This window comes from Amia ocellicauda, chromosome 12 (assembly GCF_036373705.1).
Source record: "Amia ocellicauda isolate fAmiCal2 chromosome 12, fAmiCal2.hap1, whole genome shotgun sequence".
NCBI classification, from domain to species: Eukaryota; Metazoa; Chordata; class Actinopteri; order Amiiformes; family Amiidae; genus Amia; species Amia ocellicauda.
The window spans coordinates 6,546,043-6,561,626 of record NC_089861.1 but is presented as its reverse complement, the minus strand read 5'-3'; the positions used below and the strand labels follow the sequence as shown (position 1 = coordinate 6,561,626).

The 15,584-nt window shown below is 40.1% G+C and overlaps 1 protein-coding gene across 2 annotated transcripts in view; it reads left to right on the top strand.

Annotated features, from left to right (window-relative positions):
• Window positions 1-563: 563 nt before the first annotated feature.
• Window positions 564-15,584, top strand: part of dctd (dCMP deaminase) — a 30,969-nt gene continuing 15,948 nt past the window's right edge. Inside the window, exons 1-4 of one of the 2 annotated variants that reach the window (XM_066718163.1) lie at window positions 564-681; window positions 4,895-5,006; window positions 13,200-13,335; window positions 14,540-15,189. In XM_066718163.1, the coding sequence (XP_066574260.1) occupies window positions 641-681; window positions 4,895-5,006; window positions 13,200-13,335; window positions 14,540-14,745 (495 nt within the window). In that variant the 5' untranslated portion in view covers window positions 564-640 and the 3' untranslated portion in view covers window positions 14,746-15,189. Of the gene's footprint in view, window positions 682-4,894; window positions 5,007-13,199; window positions 13,336-14,539; window positions 15,190-15,584 lie in introns of those variants that run through there. The other variant, XM_066718162.1, reaches the window with a different exon arrangement.

Genomic DNA, 15,584 nt, shown 5'->3' with positions numbered 1-15,584 from the left:
ATTTGTTTTAAAAGACTTTCAAAATATATAATTGAAATAGCATATGATTGCTACTTCTAAAGTACACTGAATGCAAATTATGATTCTGAATTCTTAGGGAATTCTTATGCTACTTGGTACTTTAATGCTTTATTATATATTTTTAAGTCTTTTAATATGTATTCATTTCATGACAATTTATGGGTCAATATGGGCCGAAATAATTAAATGTACCTTAATAATGTTATTTACATTTGTAAATAGTTTATTTTCAGACCATCACTGACAAGTCGCTGCACTGCCACGCAGTGGACGCGGGGTGAGTAGCACTGCTAGATGCGCCTGTAATCTCCACCCTGGGGCTGAGTCTGCGCAGTTTGAAGCTTTTAAGAAGTTGCATATTTCAAAGCAATATTATTTGTCACTTTTGTATCTTCCTAACGGGGCTATAATTAAACAAAAACTGTGGTTGATAAAAAACACTGATGAGAGAACACTAAATATATATTTATAAGTTTCAATATATATCTAAATATTTCACACAGCCAACCTTAGAAATACGTCACTTCCGGGAAGAGACCAGCTTCCGCAGTCGTGTGCCAGCGCGGGAAATAGAAGCGTGTTTAGAGCTGACGAGGTCAGACTGCCGACAGCTGGAGCTATGGACGGTCATCATTGCAACGGCTCTTCCGAACAAAATGGGTAAGTTATCATCGTCATTATTAGTAGTTGTAATCGTTCTTGTTAATTAGTCTGAAGACAAACGACGTGAGTAGTCAGAGCAGCCCATGTATGAGCAGTTTTCATTTATTGTCCTTACGAGTCTTTGGTTAGAGACGAAATAAAAATGACTACTGAGAAATATAAGCGATTACAGCTTTTTAAATGCAAAGCTGAGGTTTATATATAATATAATATAATCGTGTGTTAGGTGTATGAATATCTTTTACCGTAACACAGATGGTTAGGGGTAAAGTATGTATTTGGATGCACCTTTCAAGTATCGCTGTTTAAATGATAACCGCGTTTTTCTTTTACCCAGTTTTATCGGGTGCTTTTCGTGTTGCAAACTAAGCGACACGTTTTTTAGTTTTGTTTGTGTTTTGTGACGTAACCAAAACACAAACGCAAACAAACAAAAACTAAAAACCGTGTCGCTTAGTAAACAAAGCACCACTCAACCGCAATCTGTATGTATGTATGTATGTATGTATGTATGCATGCATGCATGCATACAGATTGCGGTTGAGTGGTGCTTTGTTTTGATTGGGAGAGGATTCCCATGGTGCTGGAGAGGTCTACAGTATTTAATGTAATTTTTACTTTTATTTAAATATTTATTATAATTTTGAAAGCCCTATACCTGGGAAGAGAAAAAAATGCTTTTGTTCCAGATATTTATGTGTATATATTCTGACACCCACACTCGATCTTAAGTAGAATACATGTGATCAACATACATACAACTGCAGTCACATGCATTCGCACCCTTCATTTGACTGTTCTTTTCTGATTCATTTAGATGAATCATATAGCCTTGTGCTTGCATTTCCCCCCACGTATAGTGGATTTAGGCAATAAACTGGGATTCACATACCATACTGGTAGTAATCTCTTTAAACGGGTTCCAGATTGCCTTTATATCCCTTTATATGACTGATAGTTAGAGCTCATCTGGATACTGTGGACAGTTCTGGGCTCCACACTTCAAGAAAGATATCGCTGCTCTAGAGGCAGTTCAGAGGAGAGCAACCAGACTTATTCCAGGTCTGAATGGCTTCCTCTCGTTTGTAAACTTTATTATGCTTCTTATAACAATCCATTTCTAGTGGAGGAAGATGTGTCCCAATACTTTTGTTAACGTTGTGTGGACAACAATGTAAGTCGCCCTGGATAAGAGCGTCAGCTAAATGACAAAAAAAATAATAATAATAATAACAATGATTTTGTTAGATAGTGGATGAATTCTACTGATTAGGGTACACTTTAGAACACAACAACTCTTTGAGATTTTTTGCTTTTTTACTATTATTTTGGGGATTAATCCCGCTCTGGTGTTTTGAATGATGATCCTAAGCATTTACATTTTTTTCTTTTCTCTTTCCGCCGGTTCCATTGCGAGTAGTGCTTTAATCATGTCTACATTAATGCCTGCTTTTGTTCAAGGCCTCCGAGTAGAGTAATTGTTTTTGTGAAGGTCGCCGTGAGAGCTGTACCCTCGGCTTGGTGTTGTGCTGTAGTGCAGCCGAGCCGGTCACACCTTAATCAGGAGGTCGTGTAGAAGGAGATGCTACAATTACGAGAGCATCTGAGTGTCTTCTCAAGGCCCATACAGGACAAACACTTGATATCGTACAACAAATTTGGCACCTATGCAAAGGTCTCCTCATCCTTCGCAGATTGATGAGTAGGTTTTTGTCGGCTACCTTCCTGCCGCCACTTGGCCCCCAGGCTTCTTCGAGAGGGCTTTCATCTGGGGTGAGGAGCCCTGTAGGCCCTTAACCCTTGTGGACTGATGGCCTCTAGTTATCCGTGGGATCTACTTTCAAAATGTGAATGTCTGTGCTGGGAACTTGACTGAGATGATATCTTCTCTCTGATAGCCACCGGTGTGGAGCCATTGTTATGTTGTTTATCACAGCTGGGATGAATTCAAGCTGCTTGTGTAATCTTCACTTCCTGTTGCCACTGTGAACCATCGAATGTTTTCAGCTTATCTGTTTTGTTTAAAAAAAAAAAAAAAAAAAAAACTGTGCAAATGTGAACCAGGAGGTCAAAAATGAACCTAAGAGTATTTCAGGAAAACATTATTGTGAAGGGAAAATGTTGGATTTCCTTACTAGTTTCGAGGGAACCCACCCTAGAGAGAATGAAAGAGACCGAACAAGACGTGAATGTTCCCTACAAGACAATTTACTTTGTTGGTTCTGAGTCAAATAGCTTTTGTTCTGATCTTAATATCTTCAGATACTGCTAGTAACTGACAGAGATGGGCAGCAGTCGCAAGCTATAATTATTTCCATGCACAGAAACGCGCCACAGATGTTACGTGTTGTCTCTTCCTCCAAAGATATCTGGTCTGACAGTTGTGAGTGAGTGTAAATTGTAACAGGTTAATGGGCTAGTCCCTTTATGGGGGTGGGCATATTGATGCTGTTGAGTTTTTTGTGGTCTGTCATAAGAGATCAAGTCTGTTATTCCAACACAATTAACGGCATTTGAAATCTACCACCTCTTTTGATGGGGTGGACAAAAACACTCCCAGTGGTACAAAATAAAAGCATTTGCATTTAATTTAATGTTACTTTCAGAGCACTAATTTCAATTAACATTTGTTTTTATTTTTCTCCTTTCCCTCATTGGGAAATAAAAATGGTAAGTTTTATAAATGTAGCCACCAAATATTTTCCTATAATGCGCCCACAATCCATATTGCATGATATATAATGGCTTCGGTGGGTTTATTTAATACCACCAAACATCTCATTGACTCTCTTTTCTCCGCTTATGAATTAAGTGTGCTCCCTGTTAAATGATGACAATGGTACAATTACCATTTCTTTTCTATATGTATCAAAAGGGAGATGCTGTGCCAGTCTGTTGCTAGCGTGTTTGAATGTTTGGTTTGGGAGATGCAACGACCGTATAGAAAGTCGCTCTCTGGAATGCAATGCAACAAACGGATGCTTCAGATTCTTCTGGCAAAGAAAAACACAACGTACGACTTGTAGGGCTGTTTTAAATGGAAGGAAAAGCAGAGATCATTTATTTATAAGCACTGCATCAATAAATTGGAAGCAGCCCAAGTCTCATCCTGGTGAACGCATGGCTGAGAGGCGAGTGTTGCTGGATGCTATAATGTTAATTGAAAAGACAGGATCGGGGAATATACTCCTGGACAGAAAGCCGACTTTGTCTCTTGTTGTCACCGTCAATGTCTACGACTGAGAAGAAAGTGTGAAAAACAAAGTGGCACATGATAGGGGAGAGAGGCGTGGGCGGCCCGGGAGACGAGGACAGGCCTTCTGACAGTCTTTACCTGTTGAGTTGTGCAGCAGTGCGGTGTGTAAATGTAAACCTACAACAGAGGTAGCAGAGAGGGTTATCAGCTCCCAGAATAAAACCACGGGAAATGAGATTGAATGTTTTTTTTTCCAATCTCATTTGGGTAAAGTGACAGGTGTGTGTTCCTTTTTGGAAGATGATGAACCAGTGTTTCAATTATTGATGCATATATAACATAATGCAGGCCTCTACATTGCTAATATACATTTTCAGAAATACTTATTAATACACATGTACTAATGTTGATATTGTTTTTATTACAGATCATTTTGGAAATGTAAATGTGATACTGATGATGATTGAATATAGTCGAATGGCTGAAAATGTTCTGTGCTGCTTTCATGTAATGCCTTACACTTAGAAACTCGACATGTCTACAGATTTATTATACAGACCAATTTGTCTTTTAAGGATTCGAGGCAGAATGGTGTTTTGCAGATTAACTGTCTCATTCCAGTTCATTTAACAACGGGGGGTCTACTTTTAAATTACTTGTTGTGTTGGACTCTGTTCACACAAGTAGAGACTCGGCAGGGTGGTACCCATTGCACTTGTGCATTTGATGCTCTTAGTGTAACGGCTGTAATGAAGAACAACTCCCTTGCGTGCGCGCACACACCCCTGCAGCAAAATCTTAGTTTTTCTGTTAGCAGTAGGGTTTTAATGTGCCTCCTCAATTTAGGTCTTCATGTTTCAGTTTAAAGAGCTTTTTCGTTTTGGTTTGGACAGCCTCCAATAAAGCATGGCTGCCGCTTCTGTTGTCAATAAGCAAGCCTCTCCTTTAATAAGAGAACAAACACGGGAACAGACAGGGCAACGCTCACACAACTTGTTTTGCTGTGCTTTTCAGGACCGGGGCGGCATCTCCTCACAAGAAGAGAGAAGACTACCTGGAGTGGCCTGAATATTTCATGGCAGTTGCTTTCCTGTCAGCTCAAAGAAGCAAGGATCCAAGCTCGCAGGTAGAGCCGAGGCCGGGGGGGATGGGGGGTTGCTTGGAGCTGATCGATATCGACTCCCTTCTTCCTTACCACCCTGTGTGCTGCCTGCTGGCTGGCTTTTTTAGTATGAGCTGAACCATTAAATATTAACCAAGCTGACAGTCGAATCAAATCTCTCAATCTGGTGCCGGCTCTTTTGGAAACGCAGCTAATAAATCATCAGCTGGCTTTGCGAGCCTGGTTGGCAAGGGGAGATGTTTGGGGGGTGGTGGGGGGAGTATTAATGAGCAATTCAGTGGGTAACCTTGTCTGTGAGTCAGTTTTCATTGACTGTAATCCATATTTTTTTGGTTTGGTTTCATGATTTGAGTTGAGGTTGGTCTGCTCTCTGGTCCAGGCGGTTTCTGGGGAAAAAGAAAGGAAAACGCAGCGAAGAGAAGAGCACAATCCAGGGGTTTGGAGAGCGCTGATTCATTTTAGAAATATTTGAATAATTAGTTGAGATCTATGTGCATCTGTTTAAAATTAATCCCGAACCAGTGCATTTAAACCGATTCTGATTCCACTTCATTACAGGGTTTGTTTTTCTTTTTCACAGTCCAAAAATGTACACACTTTCTTCTAATGCACACGTTCGAAATGTGCAGGTAATATTGTCTCGCTAATGCTGTCCTAAGTTGAAAATTAAACCCAGTTTTGAAAATGGCAGACTCTCCAGCAACGTATATTTAAAACCAAATCCATTGCCTTTTTCAAATTAATAGATTTCCCTGCAGCTTTATGCTTTTGCTTGGATCTTTACAGTAAAACAATACCCCTGGAATGAATCTAGCCGAGGGTCTTGTCGGGGTGGCGAGAGAGGAAGAGCGAGACGGAGCTGGCAACTGCGTGTTTACGATAAGCTGAAGCCCATGAGAGGAGGCTTGCTTGTGAGAGTCTCGCAGTGGGGTGTCTTCAGCAATTCTGAGCAGCCTTCCCTCAGCATGGCTTCCTCTCGGGCAGTAGGGTACAGAGCACCTGCTCTAGGGACTTTTGGGACTTCTAACAAGGAGCAGCAGCAGCAGCCAAAAAACTAAAGTTGTAAAAGGCACACATTTCAAAAGGCAGTTAATGACTTTTGTGTGGTGCGAGATCTGTACATCACCTGGGTCTTGGGGAAAGGAGAGAGGGGGGAAAAGAAAGTTTTAAGTCGGCTTGATCAAAACTAGCAAGGATGAAAAGATTTTCTCTCTTTCTCATGAAGAAAGGAAATTTGTATCTGTTTCATGTTGCCAGGAAGCTTGATTGTTTATGCAGCACTGTTGGAGGCCAAGGTAGGTTTTTTTTGTTTTTTTGTTTTTATGCACTACAACATTACTACAATGCACTAGACGACCTTGCGGAAGCAATTTGCACCCCCCCGTATAAAAGAAAAGAGAGAAATGCAAGTTATTATTCATGAAATAGACCGAGGCTTGCGCTTCTCTCTGTTGATGTCTGTAATAGTTTGATTAAATACGACTATTTTTTTATTTTCTGATTTGTAGCACATTCCCTGTAACCGAAGATCAAACGCTGCATTAATTCCGGAATGCTCTTGTTTTGGCGCGATATGGAAAGTGGACGACGGTCTACCTAGGAGGAGATGGGTAACTTGACCCGACCTTGACCAGCGCTGTCGGTTTTGCGTGCGTGGAGCATCTGTTGCAGCACGCTAAGCTTATTTCCAATCAAGAACAAAATGACTTGCAATTAATTACCTGTAAAATTGAATTATTTATTCTCTGCATCTAAACTGCAAAACTGTAACGCTTCAGGTCAGTATAATCTCTAATAGATTAGGAGAGCGTACATATTTTGCTATATAGTGATTCAGAAAAAAATAATATAGTATTGAATTGATACTTCTGTATAATATTTTGGTGAAAGCGATTTCAGTTTTAACATCATTATAGTAATAATGCACCAAACCACAACAGACATTGTTCATGACCTTTGCTTTATTCAAGATTATGAATCAATTAAAGCTACAAGTTTTTAAATCAAATTGGAGAGTTTCTTTGTGTTCTATAAACACTGTAGGATGAGCCCTTGAACGGAAATGGCGATCCCACACAAGGGAGACCTTGCTGCTGTGTTTGCTATACTTCAGATTATATAGTTTGAACTTCACCTGAAGAGTTTTTGGTCAAATTGCGGTTGAAAATGGTGTTGGGAAACGCAAGGCAACAAGCGAATGTTTAAGTGAGATTAACCCTTTACTTTTGGTCTGTGTCCCAGTAATGCAAATTGTCACCTTTTGCAAATGAATCTAGCTCAATAAAGCCAGTAATTGGTTGTCATGATGTAATTGAGACTTCAGTTGCAGTTAAAAATCCTGTGTGGCTCTCCAGGACCACTGTTGGAGACCTTGGAGAAAGTGTTTATAGTAGGATGAGCAAATATGTTAAGATGTAAGCATGAAAGAGCAGAAGAACATTATTTTGTAGAAGTTTCTCCATATCCATCAGCTACACAACCCTGTGGATAAACACTCCCGTTTTTGTTATAGTTCCAAGGATAGTAGGGGAGCCATAATCCACATTAAACCTGCTTCTATGATTGCCTCTGCCTGGGATTGCTACTGCTGTTTTCCTTTTGGACACCCACAGTACATGAATAGAGGAATTAAAGGAACAAAATGCAGTTTACTCCCCTAACAGCAACCATTACTACTAGGTGAGTTAGTCATTTTGTTTTTCTGTAATGGGGATATAATATCCTAGCCTCAGCAGCTTACTTAGTAATCGGCTTACTTTGGGAGGTTTGCTTCCGAGTACCCTTTTTGAGTTGGTAGATGATTCCTCGCCTGTTGCTCCACAGAGCAGTCCTGTCTAGTTTTATTGTGTGGACGTTGTATATTGTGACCCGAGTCCAGCTTCGACAAGTGCTGTACATGGCATTAGTGTTACGCAGTTCTGTTTAATCGTTTCTGGATGTAATTTCATTCAGGTGCTGTATACTCCGTGGCAGTGGTTTCAAGCACCGAGTCCCAGAGAGTTTCAGTCTGTCAGGTTCAATAGCCGTCTGCAGCCAGTGGCTAAAGACCACATTACTGTTGACCAATGAACCCAGTAATTGCTCACATATGGAATTTAGAGGTGAAATGAAAACCAGAAGACGTAGCTTGGACTAGGATTGGAGACCGTGGGATTTTGAATATTTAACTTAACCATGATTAGAATAATAGCAAACTAAAGTAAGTGTTGTCTCTGTGCCTAAAATATACAGAGCCAAATGCTTTTTAATTTTCAAGTTGACCTTATCTGTTTTAAACTGATTTGAAATTAAGCTGCCAAATGTATCGTGTACTCGAGGTGCTATGGACTACTTAATTAAAAAAAAAAAAAAAAAAGCGAAATTCATGAATAATGCTCGCTATTGTTGTGAGGAGATTTCTGGCGCCACTGAGAAGGCTTTTGGCAATGAGAAGGGTTTTGTTGACTTGAACTATCACAGCTTGTGTCTTTTCTTGTCAAAGATACATTTGGCCAGTTTTGTTGATATGGCCTACCTTTCGAAATTAAATTTAAAAAATAACCGAGCTGCCAATATATAGCCGCTCCTGTTGAGCACTGTATGCCAACACATCTTACTCTTTACATAACCTCACATTGTTCTGCAGGTTGAGACAAGCTGCTTGGTAATGGCCAAGAAAAAGTATATAGGACTCTTCGCGCTGTGCATGACTGACAGCAGTTTCCCAAGAATTGAGTTTCCTGGCAGCATTGGCCGAAGCAAATGCACGAATTAACAAAGAATAACTTTTTGGCTGTCAACTATCAGTTTGTAAACTAAACTAAACTTCGGCTGTGAATTCACTTCTTCAGTTTTGTCTCCGTCGCAGTTAAATTGGCAATTTAGCTTAGCCACGCTAAAGTGTTAACCACTCTGGCTGCACAACAGCTTTGAAAGAGCCCAAATTGCCTCCTCCATTATGTAAATCTGACATCTCAGAAGCTCGACTTTGTGACACTAGAAGTGGCAGCCACCACGATGGAGTTGTTGCTTTCGCAACCTCCCAATAAGAGGAGCACGAATGAGAGATGGGTTTAAGGCTGTGAAACATGCCAGTCTTTAACATCTACCATTTTTGTTTGATTTACTGTTTGAAAACTGACTGTTGCGTAGCGTCAAAATGCCTATTATTGTACTGTTGCATGTTTGCAGCTGAATGTGATCAGTTGCCTGGGTCAATGCTTATGCTGTCGCCAAACTGGAGATTTCCTTGAAACATTGCAGTTGAGGGGAAGAGGGTTGTCAAAAACCCAAGTCTGGCTGTCGGCACTGGTACTAATTTCTGCAATACGTAGAGCAATATCAGTGTTTTTCCCTTAGTTTAGCTTGGCTACAGAATCTATATCTACATCTGCAGCTTGGAGTCATCAGTTGTTTGTATAATATAATTGTATTTCTACTTGTCTTTAGTTCCATTCCATTACAAGTTATTATTCCAGCTGATCCTTCAATACTATTATTATTTAGTTATTTAGTGGATGCTTTCATCAAGGCAACTTACATGCTTTAAATAACTTTCACAAATAATGTATTGTGCGGTTGAAACCCTTACACTTAGTATATACATTTTTATTAAAAAAAAAAAAAAAAAAAATCTTCCCTTAAAGAAGGTGTAAGATTGAGCATTGAAGAGTGAGGCAAGTGAGAGAGACCAGAGACTGGAGGCAGATGATCAGGACTAGGGTAGGGACGTCGCTCCAGTCCAGGAGGGTTGGGAGGTCTTCTGGATTTGGTTCCAGCCCAGCTGTTGGCTCTTTAATTTGTCTAATTAAATTATTAACTGGATGAATTTAACACTTCTCTCCAGCTTCTGAAACGTTAAATAGCTTAAATAATCAACACCTTTTAAATTATCTACTATAATATTGTGAAAGTCTTGGATAAGCCTACCTGAGAAAATAATGACAGTAATTGATTGCTCCTGTTGGAACAAAAACCAGGCACAGAGGCCATCGGACACAGGAGTCTGACACAACTGGATTAGGGTCTTCAGTTGAACACAGGCAGCAAGAATACAAACTGAGCAGCAGAGTTTTCAATACGGTGAAGAGGCTGAATAGTAGAAGGAAGGCCAAATGAGTCCAGTTTGCATTGGACAAGGGTGTGAAATAAAAGTAGAGTAAGTAGTAAAAGGATTTATTGTGTAGATGGCAAGAGCAACAGTTGACAATTATTTACAGGAAGCTCAACAGTATGGATAATTAAGTAATACATGTCTTTTAAGTACTAGTTACAGCTAAGACCTGCAGTTTAATAGACATGAAGTGGCCAAGGTTGTGCTTTAGAAGTCAATTAAAGCTGAGGGATTTCCAGTTACTGTTTCACTGCTGAAATGCTTTATAGGGGACATTTTTAATGTGGAGGCCTTTGCTAAATATATTCCATAACCACGTGTGCCAGAGAAATCCGGGGGGGGGGGGGGGGGGGTGTTTCACTGCAATGACAACGTCTTGGGATAAATGGACATGGAGAAGGTCAGAGAGCATGCCGTCCTTTTCTCTGATGTGGAGAGCAGTTGTAGGAATGGAGGCAGGCCATTGTAAAATGTTTGCAGGGGCTTTCTGCACAGTTTTCAAGAGAATGCAGATTGCCCTGCACACTGAGGGCAAAGTCAACCATGGGCTTTGATGTGGTCATTGCTGTAATGCAGTACTGTGGAGATGTCGGGACCTGGTACCAGGCTTCAGGAGGATCTGTTTCGATGCACAATGTTGGGAATAGATTACACAGCCATGAACTCAGGGTAGGCCAAGCAAAGAAGGGTGAGGATGGAGTGTTGTCAGTGGGTCTTGTTTTCAATAGAGATTCATTGTTCAGTTTCTAAAATCATATGCAGGGTACTTCTATGCTATCTCTGAATGTGGCCTCTGGAAGCACCGTTCAGTTTAGCGTACAAATATGTACGCCATAATACAGGACTGTGAATTTTTGTATCTGTTGTGGGTACAGACTGAAAGGTTAACCACCCCAGCTGGGAATATACATTTGTGTTTATAAAGTGCAATTAGGATCAATTTATTCAAATCACTTCCATGGAATGTGTGCCCGTCATCTTTAAGTGCTGAACTGACCATTTTTCATTTTCAGTTGAACATTTTTATACAATGCCTTCCTCAGATTCAGGGTATGTTCTTTTTCTGGTCTGAGCATGAGAAAAATAAATGCCTGGTTGTCAAACGAAAGGCTACTGGAAGTCGGGGAACTCAAAAGAATAAATTATTCAGTGACTTAGTTCACAGACCCAATGATATGCCTTGCTGTGTATATATCTGTAAAAATATAGCTTTGAGGTACAAAAAGGGTGAATGCGCCCCACAAATACCCTGAATTAGTTGGAATAATCTGTGGAGTTTGGTTACAGTGCAGAAGGAAACCGCAACAATTCTGCATGAATACAGTACTGCTCTTAAATGCTTCTTGTGTTCACTACTGTGCTGAATGAAGACATGCAAGTTATAGATTTGTATGCCGCTGAGCATCAAATTTATCTTTGCAAGCAGAGCCCTGAGCGTCTGAGCGAGCCTGCTGTGGAAGCTGTACAGATGTGAAAATCGCGTTCTGTGAAACAAAAGCAAAATTTTGGCGTTTGTGCTCCGCCAAAGTTGACTTGGAATTGCGATGTTCCTTTTTGGCTCGGCTTGTTACAGTGGGGCTTCCGTGCCATTTGCTTCTAGACTTTCCCTTTTTTTGCTGCTAGGATGAAAACCATTGAAATGCAGGTACAGACACAAAAGCCAACTTAAAAGTAGGACATTTGTGGGGTGCGTAGAAAAGTCTCCTTTTCTGTACGCCCACCATCGATGCAAGCTTGTTTACCAAGCGAGTGAAAACCATATCTATAAAAATAGGAAATACGGATAGGATGAGACAACTCCAGTCTTCCAGGAAAACCGTGCAGTGGACAGTTTCAATGCAATATTAATTAATATTCATATTCAGCGCATCGACCACAAAATTTACACCGTCGGTGCATTAACATGAATGGTGATTTCCTCCATTTCAGCTTTCCAAATACTTTTATTTTCAGAAGTGGTTGTGTGAAAATGACATCTGTCTGGTAACCCTGGTAATTCCTGGTATAATTATGATGGAATTCCATGAAATTAGTACGTCATTGTTTAATAAAATGCAGGGAATGTGGGAATACTTTGCAACTGTTGAAAAGTTTTTGGAAAAGTGTGTTCATGAAAGTCTGGTGATTTGAATACTATGCACACTTCTTAGGTGGTGTCTTCTGAAAACACACTTCTGGAAAATGCCCTGCGTGATTTCTGTCCTTTTTGAAATGTTGCAAGATCCCAATTGATTGCACCCCTTTAATATGTATGAAGAAATTGAAGTGCTCGATTTCCTCAGATTCAATATATTAAATGTGTGCTTGAACATGGCTCCAGCTGCCTCTAAGTCATGTTAAATTTGATGGCCATGACTGCTTTGCTTTGCTTGTGTGCTGATCTGACTGCCACTTTAACCTCTCCATGCTTCCTGCCCTCTTTACAAGACTCCCTGCCTGTGTTTGTATACTAAACTTGTTTAGGGATTCTTTAGCTCCTGGTCAAATTACAGGCATCCCCTCGTTTCGTGAACTTCAAAGGGGTTTACATTGTATAATTTCTCCTAGCTTCATGCCATTTTATTCTTGAAACTTGTTGATTTACATGCTTGTAAGCTTCTATGGCACCTCCACGCTGTGTTGTAATATGCAGAAAAGAGCCCAGAGTTGTTGCTCATCATCAAAAGAGATTCTAGTTTTGCAAAGATTTCATTAATTAATTTTGTGTTTGACAGTTATGGTAGTTGATATGTGTATTTCATGTATGATGACTCAAAAATGTTACATTTTAAAAACATTATTCTAAGTAACCTATCCAAGCGTGGGAATTTGGATAGACCTTATTGTAACAAACCTGCCCAAATTTAAGATATATTCCACCATCCTTAATAATTACCATAGAGATAAATGGAATAGAATAAATGTTAATTGCTTTAAAACTTCAGCAGATCTTTATTTCCTTAAGCTTTTAAAGTTTAATATGTAATCGATAACTTTCCCTTTTAAGACCTTTCCTCTTAAGATCTGCTCCTCTTGCAGGACATTGCAACAGTTTCTTTGCTGCTTAATTGTAACGAGGAGGCTGTGTTTGACGACTGAAAAGAAAAATGCCACTTTGTATTTAGGTTGGGGCCTGCATTGTCAGCCAAGAAAACAAGATTGTGGGAATAGGCTATAACGGGATGCCCAACGGCTGCAGCGATGACCTCCTCCCCTGGTCTAGGAGTGCATCTGACAAGCTGGACACCAAGTATCCATATGGTAAGGTTGTTGTTTGTTTTGTATGGGAACCACAGCGTACTAAAATGGCTTGGCATATTGAAACTGATATTGAGGAAGATGCATTTTTGTGTACAGATGCAGGCAATTTGTTTTCTCCAGACGCTTTACTTCACTTCCAGATTAGCAGTACTGATCCCATTAACAGTGACTTTGAGAGTTTGGAAGCAGCCAATGGAGGGGCGGCGGGGGGGGGGGAGATGTAATTTTGTGTGCCTGTAAGACACTCTTGTTGTCCTCAGTCCTTCATGGAAAGCAGAGCGAACTCCTCTCTCTGCCCTGTGTGTTTTACCACACCTCTGGGATCTCCAAAACCGCTTTGAAATGCATCAGCCGAAAGAACCGTATTCAATGCTTTGTACCTGAACAGACCCCTTAATTTTTAATAGCTGAGATGTTTAATGTGTTTCGTGTTTTATTTCTTGGCAATGTTTTGTTATGTTTTGGGTTTTAGCATCTACCCTGCCTGTGTACTGTCGTTTGTCATTTTGTGGTTCGTTCTCGGATCAAACTTGATGCATATAAACAGAATTAAATGTGTAGGAGAATTCCTTGGGCTTTAAAGTAATGGTCTCATACTGTAAGGCTACAGTCTCTAGTTTCATTTCATCACAAGCCTATGCATAAGCTGTAAAATCCACTTTGTGGAGCTCAACCAAGTTAAAAAGGACACTTACGTTTCTAATGCTGAGAAATTGACTGGCTTTAACTGTCTTTCTCAACAAAATTGACCTGCTTCCCCCGCTAAACACATTTTCGTGTTGCATTCTCCTAGCAAGATCAGTGACATTATTTCCTTGATCCTTGCAACATGCATTATTTTAATATACGTATGTTGTCGCTATTTATTTTGAAGGATTAATGCCTTGTATGTGAAGACATTTGGTTTAACATTTCGGGTCTAATCCAATTTAGCTTCTCATTTTCTGCTGTACCAGGCACCAAGTGTAGATATGAAATGGGCATTTTAACCTGAAGAGGGTGCTGTTTCCTTGTACATCCATTACACTGATAGAACAAGGAAAAGAGTCTCCTTCACTCATTTGGTATAGGGGTTATTCAGACATCTAGTGAAGTGCAATAGAATTTGAAAACGAGTTGCTTTTTAGAGTGATTTTTCAGATTTGTGAAGTTGTCTTTTTTTCTTGTTTTTCTTTGTGTGATATTTCGCAAATGAAATTGGCAGAGTTCAAGACACCATCTACAGCTCTGCCAGTACTTATTTTGAGTTCAAGAAAGCACAAGGGAAAAAAATCCCAGAAGCTAAGCTTGGCATCTTTAGGTGGCAGATGCTTGTCGAAGAATCCATTAGGACTCGAAAGAGTTCAGCCGCTGCAAAGATCTGGGCATGGAAGAGGACTTGTCCGGGTGAAATTAGGCAGCTCCATTTAACCCTTTTGAAGTTTTGCAAACCCTGTGTGAACAGTTAGAAACAAATCATGATGTGTTCTTGGTTGTATTGTTCCCCCTTTGGAATTGAAAATGTGCTGTAGATTGTGCATAGAAATGACCTGTGAGGTTTAAGAGCTGTTGTATTATTAAGAGCAATTTTCTCTTTACGGTGTTGCAATGTTTCATTGAGCAGAAAGTTTTACAAGAAACCTTAAGTGACTGCAAGGTTCTGGTAATCTTTGTCCTGGCTAGAGTGATACAAAAAAATATTTGGTTTATTATTGAAATCTAGATGTCAATGTATCACTTCTTTTGGCACCAGCACTTTGCAATTATTTGGACATAAATCTGTCTGCTGAGCTATGAACATATTTGTTCTGTTTCATGTAGCACCCCATGAGCAAAATGCTTTACATTTTTTTAAATAAACTAAACCAAAAACAATCACCTGTGAATGCACTTTCTTGCTGTAGCACGAATAATCCTGGAGTCTCTCCATGACAGCCATTTGGGCAGGCATTTTTGGGAAAAGCTGTGCCTGTGTGTCATCTTCACACTCGGAGCTGCTCTAATTAGTCGAGTTCGCCCGAGTGGCACACATGATGGCAGAATGTGAAGGACACAACAGCTTTCAACCCACACTCCTTGGCTTGTCAGCTCCGGGCTACACCTGTTCAAGTCAGAACTGAAGTAACCATGCATTCACAATGGAGCCATGTATCGCAGGCGCTCGACCGCATTTTCTATTTGAATGCTCGGAAATGGAAAACTGGGCAATTGTTTTAACGATTAAAGATGGAAGCAGGACGGCTGACAGTTGAAAATGAAAGCCGGCAAAG